At 34.2% G+C, this 8,014-nt stretch overlaps 1 protein-coding gene across 2 annotated transcripts; it reads right to left on the bottom strand.

Moving 5' to 3' along the window:
- Window positions 1-665: 665 nt before the first annotated feature.
- Window positions 666-7,127, bottom strand: LOC106669399 (tubulin beta-1 chain). 2 transcript variants are annotated; one of them, XM_014398858.2, is made up of 7 exons: window positions 6,952-7,127; window positions 2,474-2,582; window positions 2,155-2,384; window positions 1,964-2,092; window positions 1,464-1,894; window positions 1,179-1,401; window positions 666-1,106 (listed from the first exon to the last, which is right to left on the bottom strand). In XM_014398858.2, the coding sequence occupies exons 1-7, from the start codon at window positions 7,006-7,008 to the stop codon at window positions 939-941; spliced, it is 1,347 nt and encodes a 448-aa protein (XP_014254344.1). In that variant the 5' UTR covers window positions 7,009-7,127; the 3' UTR covers window positions 666-938. The 2 variants fall into 2 exon arrangements, with proteins under 2 accessions (XP_014254344.1, XP_014254345.1); XM_014398859.2 differs by having other exon boundaries at window positions 2,155-2,381.
- Window positions 7,128-8,014: the final 887 nt, after the last annotated feature.

Genomic DNA, 8,014 nt, shown 5'->3' with positions numbered 1-8,014 from the left:
CTTGTTTCATTCATGAAGAAATGAATTTTGTCGTGCTAGACGAAGTCCAGTACTAAGTCGATGACGCATCCAACCAGGCAATCGATGAGTCATACTTCGACTTTTTCCCCTTCTGGAGCACGATTTGCAAATAGCCGATTGTAAAGATTACTCGCACGAAAGATAAATATAATAGCCATTTATTGCAAAATTGGACATGATTACTTTGTAATTTTAATAACCCGAACATTTATCCTATTTAACAAAACTTAACTACAAGATTTTTTAAAATTGATTTTGTAAGCTATAATCAACATTTTAGTGGTTTCTGTTGTGATACTTAAACCAATATTTTTTTTATCATAATTTTATTATAAATATGTATTTATTGGACAACTAAGGAAATTGCATCATTTTTGCTGTACAATAGGAAAACAAAATAGGTGTGAGAAGGTTGATAACTGAAAGGAAAAGTTGTCTGGACAAAATTTGCAATAAAAAATTACTACAGGAAAAAATAGAGCATAGCCTCAATGCATGAATTACAGCAATCAATAACCCTTCGATTGCTTGGTAAATTATCCAAACAAACCCTTTAAAAAAACACAAAGGTCATAAAATAAAAACACAACATTGATTCAATAATTAAGTAGTATATTTCTTAAAGTAATATAAACATATAAAACAAAAGACATATAAAATGAAGAAGGAAAGGCAGGCATATCCTATATGATCCAAGTAAAAAAAATTATTCTTTGTAAAATAGTCTTGAGATTCAAAAAGTGGCGTTTACATTAACTTTCTTCTCATACACATTCCTCAAATTTTATGTCTGTGAACAATAACATGTGGGCAAACAAGAAAAAAATCGACCCTTTCTACAAGTAAATTGCTTCCACTTTTTGAATATGCTAGCGAAAGGGGAATAAACGGGCATTATAGAGAATAAAGCAACTGACTTAATTTTCATCAATTTCTTGTTCTTGTTCCTCGTCGAACTCTGCGTCTTCATCGGCAGTAGCCTCTTGATATTGTTGGTATTCGGAGACGAGATCATTCATGTTGGATTCGGCTTCAGTGAATTCCATCTCATCCATACCTTCACCAGTATACCAATGCAAGAAAGCCTTAAGAGAGAAAGAAAAAAATTATTACAATAATTTATATACATAATATATAAAAAAATAATATAACATTACCTTGCGTCTGAACATGGCAGTGAATTGTTCAGAGATTCTCTTAAATAGTTCTTGAATGGCGGTTGAGTTGCCAATAAATGTAGCGGACATCTTGAGGCCTCTTGGTGGGATGTCACAAACAGCAGTCTTGACATTGTTAGGAATCCATTCAACGAAGTATGAAGAATTCTTATTTTGGATGTTCAACATTTGTTCATCTACTTCCTTCATCGACATTCGTCCTCTAAAGTAACCCAAAAATTAATACCAGTCCTAATACAAGACATTTTATTTTTCAAAACCAACCTGAAGATAGCAGCAACAGTCAGATATCTGCCGTGTCTAGGATCACATGCTGCCATCATGTTCTTAGCATCGAACATTTGCTGAGTGAGTTCTGGGACAGTTAGGGCTCTATATTGTTGTGATCCTCTGGAAGTAAGAGGAGCGAATCCGGGCATAAAGAAGTGGAGCCTAGGGAATGGCACCATGTTGACAGCTAACTTCCTAAGATCAGCATTCAATTGACCAGGGAACCTCAGACAGGTAGTGACACCAGACATGGTCAAAGATACGAGATGATTCAAATCTCCATAAGTCGGTGTTGAAAGTTTCAATGTCCTGAAGCAAATATCGTACAAAGCTTCATTGTCAATACAGTAAGTTTCGTCAGTGTTTTCAACCAGTTGATGTACTGAAAGAGTTGCGTTGTAAGGTTCGACAACAGTATCGGACACCTAAAAATTAAGATTTATTAAAATATGTTCAACCGCATAAAAATTTGAAGGTAATCAATGTCAAATTACTTTTGGTGAAGGTACAACGGAGTAAGTGTTCATGATCCTATCTGGATATTCCTCCCTAATTTTTGAAATCAACAAAGTTCCCATTCCAGAGCCAGTACCACCTCCCAAAGAGTGGGTCAATTGGAAACCCTAACAAACATTTTTATAAAATTAATTAAAATAACAAATTATTTTTAAAAAAGTTTTAATACCTGTAAACAGTCACAGCCTTCAGCTTCTTTACGAACAACATCCAATACACTGTCTACAAGTTCAGCTCCTTCGGTGTAATGCCCTTTGGCCCAGTTGTTGCCAGCGCCGGATTGTCCAAATACAAAATTGTCAGGCCTGAAGATCTGTCCAAATGGTCCTGATCTGACCGAATCCATGGTGCCGGGTTCAAGATCAACAAGGATCGCTCTAGGTACATACTTTCCACCTCCAAAACAAATATAAAATTTCCCAATTACACAGTTCTAAGTTCGACCAGTACTAGCACTGAATGTGCAAGTAAGTGGTTTATAAATATACCAGATGCTTCATTGTAATAAACGTTAATCCTCTCCAACTGAAGATCGGAGTCGCCGTGGTAGGCTCCAGTAGGGTCGATACCATGCTCATCAGATATAATTTCCCAAAACTGAAATTGGTCAAAAATAAAATGAAAATCACATTACAATCAACAACAGAAAAATTACAATTAATAATAAAGTTATAAAAAAGATCAACCAAAGATCTTAAAGAAGGGTGGAGAAGGTTCAATATGCAACAATTCAAAAAGTACTTAAAAAGTAATTATAATCAATAATACAAGTTTAAAAGAAATTAGGCCAGTATGTAATTTTCGACCTACTGCTGTATCAAGTTCATCAATAATGGTTCAAGACCTGAACAATATTGTGTAACTGCAGGAAATGAAAAGTAATGGCAGTGCACTACTGTAAAATAGCTGACAAGTCTTTAATGCATAATCAAATATTCTCTCAATAAATGACTGCCTTAAAAAAATTTCTATTTCGTATTTATAAAACAACAGGTGAGTGCAAAAACTTTAAAATGTAAAAAAGAAAAGAAAAAAAGAACAGGGATGGAAAAACGTTTATGCCGTTAAAAGAGGTGAATTGAATTAACAACTGAAACAAGTTGACACAACTAACAAACTAGAGCTGCTAGTAAGCCCCTAGAAATAATGCACTCCCCTAGGATCATGTCTAACTATTTTTATCTCTTTACAGAGGGCCCCCTCAACTTTCTTGAAATAAAACTGAAATCATCAGGGGAGATCTTACTATGAAGTGGTAACGAAACTGAATAAAGATTTAACATTTATTCCAACTGATAAAAACTGTTGAAAATTGGTGTTCAAAACAATTATGTTACGTTTATCTCTATTAACAGCATAAAAAGTTATCTAAATTTCTTTTCTTTTTTTTAATTTGCGAGTAATTATTGATAACGATTTAATGAAAAAAGTAGAGCTTTTGAAACGGCCTATTAATTAATCGGGAATGTGAGAGTAGAGAAAACGACGATGTCTCAGAAAACCTCATTAATTAATACCAAAGAAAAAAAATGCACAAAAGAAAAGTACAGATTTACACGAGAAAAATTCTCAATACAATAATTAAATTTCTTTAATTAAACGCTTTCCTGGTTATATAATGACTGGAGTATTTTTAGCTTTTTGTCATAGAGAGGTCAGAATAATGGGCCGGAAGCACTTGCAGGAAATCGGTACACACAGGGAGTAGTGCTTGTTCCTGGAAATGACGCATCAAGTGGATGAAGTTACTCCAACGAAAATAACTCCTTGACAAATAAAAAGGCCCACAATATTTTTAAAATGAGACAGGTAAAGATAAGGATGGTGGCGAGATAAAACGGACCCGGTTCAATTTTGAATTTAATCATCATGGATACAATATAAACTACCAATAAAATTCAATCACTACAATTCACTTTGTTTTGAGATTTGGAAGTGCTTCAAACAAATTCTCAAATATGCTAATCTTGTGTTTAAATAACCTTGAATGGATAAAGATAATCACCGGAAACTCAATTAAACTACGCGCTTAAGATTAGGCCATCCTTCCGTAAACCTTTTTACCTAATATAAAACAATATCAATAAAATCTGTAAAAATAGGGTCGTGAAAAATGGCAATGTATAATAGCCGAGCTATGTAAAACAATTTTCAAACATTACTACATGTGTTAAGAAAAATGGTATTAAAAGATTTATCTATAAGCAAATTGTTTAAATGAGCATTCGTTGATTGTACCATCAGGGCTATGCAACTTATTAATCTTGATGTAGGTGATATCAAAATTTTAAGGAAAAACCGTACAAGTTCTAACAATAGCTGGGTTTTGCATTTCCCTTGTCCATTTCACAATGATCAAAAATCTTAAGTTTCTTTAGGTTGATTATATTGCCAATCTTCCATCCTGTATTATTATAAAATACAGATTAATCATGAATGGACACACAAATTGTAGAAAAGGGATGTTAAAACAAAAATATCGTGTCGTAATAATCAAGAATCAGAAGCATCTTTATCCGACTGTATCACATCATCAGGGCTCTTGGGTTTCTTTACATTGTCTAGTATCAATACCGTCAGTAATAGATATAGGCGAAAAATAGGTGGATCAAAGACTGGACAAAAATTGTGTTAATGGAATGTTTAAGATAAAATATTTTTGTCTTTTTTGGTTTGTGTTGCAATCGTCAAGGATCGAAAGCTCCTTTACGCGATTGTACACCATCATCAGGACTCCAAGTTTTTTTTTTCCTTCTTGGCGATTATAACGCAATAATCAGGGCTCTCGGGTTTCTTCAGGAGAAAAACCGGCAGAACAAAATGAATGGACAAAACTGAACTGTAAAAGAGATGAACAAAAAATAATTTTGTTTTTTATGGCTTGTGCCGCAATCAGAAGGGACTAACTAGAAACTTCTTTAGGCGATAACACAATCATGCGGGATGGATTTCTTTAGATTCTCCTTATCGGTCATCGGAAAAAGGTTAAGTTTCATCAAATTTTGTTCAGACGATGTATCAATCATGTCAAAGTTCTTAAGTTTGCGATTGTTAAGTTTTTTATGTCTTGTGCCGCAAACAGAAAGGACTAACTAGAAACTTCTTTAGGCGATAACACAATCATGCGGAATGGATTTCTTTAGATTCTCTTTATCAATCATCGGAAAAAGGTTAAGTTTCATCAAATTTTCTTCCGACGATGTATCAATCATGTCAAAGTTCTTAAGTTTGCGATTGTAACCGGTAAGTTTTTTTAACGTTGATCATTTTGTCAATATCTTTAATATAAAAACAACTGAATAAAATAAACAGATCTAAAAATGTAATAAAGGGAAATGGCCAAAAATTATAGTAAATGGGTGTTAAAACGAAAACTGTTTTAGCCTTTACGGTTTGTGTTGCAATCCTCAAGGATCAGGCGCTTTTACCCAGACTGAGTCACAATCATCGGGGCTCCTGAGTTTCTTTAGGCGATTGTATCAGAATCATCAAGGCTTATAGGATTCTAATTGCCTTAAGAGTTACAGGATCGTCATAAAGAAAGGGAAGTTTCTGGTTCTTTCCTTGGATATAAATTTAATTAGGCCAATTGCATCAATAAGTTAATTTATTTTACTGAAAATTATTTATATACATATTTGGTTTAATCTTGTTTTAACGCCGATTTAAAGTTGGCGAACGTTTTGAAATATTTTCATCTTGGCTGTAGGTTATTTCATCACCTGCGATCATTTTAACTATTTGGCTATTTTGAAAGATTATGAAATGTTATGCATATTATATATGTTAAAAATGTTTAGATTTCAAAATGTTCTAGATTGGAGATCTTGTCAGATGAGTTATTAAACTAGAGGACAGAAATGTGAAATATTATTTGATGTAGAGATAATCGACGGTAAATGTTGTGTTAAAAATGTAGATAAATAATTCAATAATTGAAAACATAAGATGATGTAGGAGGGCGGAGTTTAAATTTTTGAACTTTGCAACCGTTTTTGGCCGTAACGGTTGCCAAAGTTATTAAACTCCAAGGGACAACAGAAATGTGAAATATTACTTCATGTAGAGATAGAAAATCGACGGTAAATGTTGAGTTAAAAATGTAAATAAATAATTCAATGATTGAAAACATAAGATGATGTCGGAGATTAAATTTTTGAACTTCGCTACTGTTAATGGCCGGAACGGTTGCCAAAGGTCAGGCCGGCCGGCGGGTCACACCCAACGGGCCTCGAGACCTAAAGGAAAAGAAAAAATGAAATGTGCCCAACGTGAATCGCCTTTAAAAAATGTATTAATAATTTTATTACAACAACCAAATTCGCCTGTGAAAAGACCGTTAACACGGGTTCCCGCAAAAATCTCCCACCCGATATGCCGGTTATTAACGGCTGGTTCGTTGGGGGGGGGAACCGCGCCAAAATGACACCGGGAAAAATGAAAGCGAATCTTACTTGAAGAATGAAAAAACTTAAAAATAATTTTATTATACCGGGGGTAGATTTTATTTTATTCCTCTTATTACAATAACGATCTGGGGCAAAGGCGGTAGTCACGCATGTCCGCCTTCATCAGCCGCCATTAGCCACGCACCTGGTCCTGAAACCGAAACGCGGCCGGCTCACCCGACACAGAAAGACCGTTAGTTAAAAAGATTTTCTTTTAAAAAGTTATACCAAATAAAATTTGTTTTTACAAAAAGCAAAAAAAAGTGTAAATATTATTTTATTTAAACAGACAGATTCACATTTAAAACGAACATGTCCAAACAAGCCGGTTAAGGTAGATCAAGATTCGAAATTATATAAATAAAGCTTTTAATTCTTTCTTTAGAGAAGAAATGTTTACTAAGATATATCTACAGATGGAACTTAAACATTTGAAGTTTTACAGAGTGAAACGAGTTCTGAGACAAAAAATCATATATGAAAAAGAAAAGATTGAAAATTGTGAATTGTTTAAGTACCTTGGCTCCGATTTGGTTTCCGCATTGTCCGGCCTGAATGTGAACGATTTCCCTCATCTTGGTTTGGTTTTGTTAAATTGCTTTTTTTTCCCCAAAAAAAAGTCGGGTGGTGCCAAGCTTGAGTTTCCTGGTCGAAAGCAAGAAGGCAAATGGCTGAGACTTCGCCCAAGCGGTGTAGTCTTATTGGGCGGGGATTACGTCATTGGAGCCAGGTTGGCCAACGTAATTTTTTCCCTTTTTGAAAAACCCAATTTTCAATCAATTTCCAACGGGGAAAAATAAAATTTCAAAGCTGGATATTTTTCACAATGAAAATTCCATGGGGTTTGATTTTGTTTAATAATTCTTTTTAAAAGAATATCTAAATAAATACGGGGTTTGCGATCGTCGACGCGCCAGACCGGCGAAATATTGATCCTCCGGTTTCACCAAAGCTCGACGGAAAACCGATATTCAACTAAACTTTATTTACGTTTTGTTTCCACCCTCTGTGACTTTTGTCTTATTTGACTATTTGTAATATTGAAAACTGATATAACAAGCAGTTAAAATCACATGACAAAATATACTTTTGAAAGAAAAATACACAGACTTTCGAACTGCAGTTTAAACGTTTATTTCCTAATATAACTCAATTTTAAAACGATTTTCCTTTCGGACAATGTGAAAATATTTTTTTTTTAAATCTTTAAACAAGCTCTCTTCTATATATTATATAAATTTCAACCATTTGCTCTTCAATCAACATTCAGCATCTGATTACTGATTTATATAAGCTCAATTCTGCTTTCGGATGTATATACACAATTGTACAGAAGTGCTATTGAACAGTGGCTATCACGTCTCGCCGGCAATTCTAGCTTTTGTGTAATTTACAATAAATTACAGGCAGACCTCGAGAACATCAAGGTTGGGGGACCTCGAGAATCATCAGCTAGGTCATTTCAGACCTCAACGTAATCAGTCTCAGTCCAAACCCACTCATCCTTAAATACATTCTTTCCTATTTACATGCCATTCACTCAGTTAAGGTGATTGAGTATTTGATATTCCTCTTTTCACA

This window comes from Cimex lectularius, unplaced genomic scaffold, assembly GCF_000648675.2.
Source record: "Cimex lectularius strain Harlan isolate CLEC.00 unplaced genomic scaffold, Clec_2.1 scaffold11, whole genome shotgun sequence".
Lineage (NCBI taxonomy): Eukaryota > Metazoa > Arthropoda > Insecta > Hemiptera > Cimicidae > Cimex > Cimex lectularius.
This window is presented reverse-complemented; position numbering and strand designations above follow the sequence as displayed.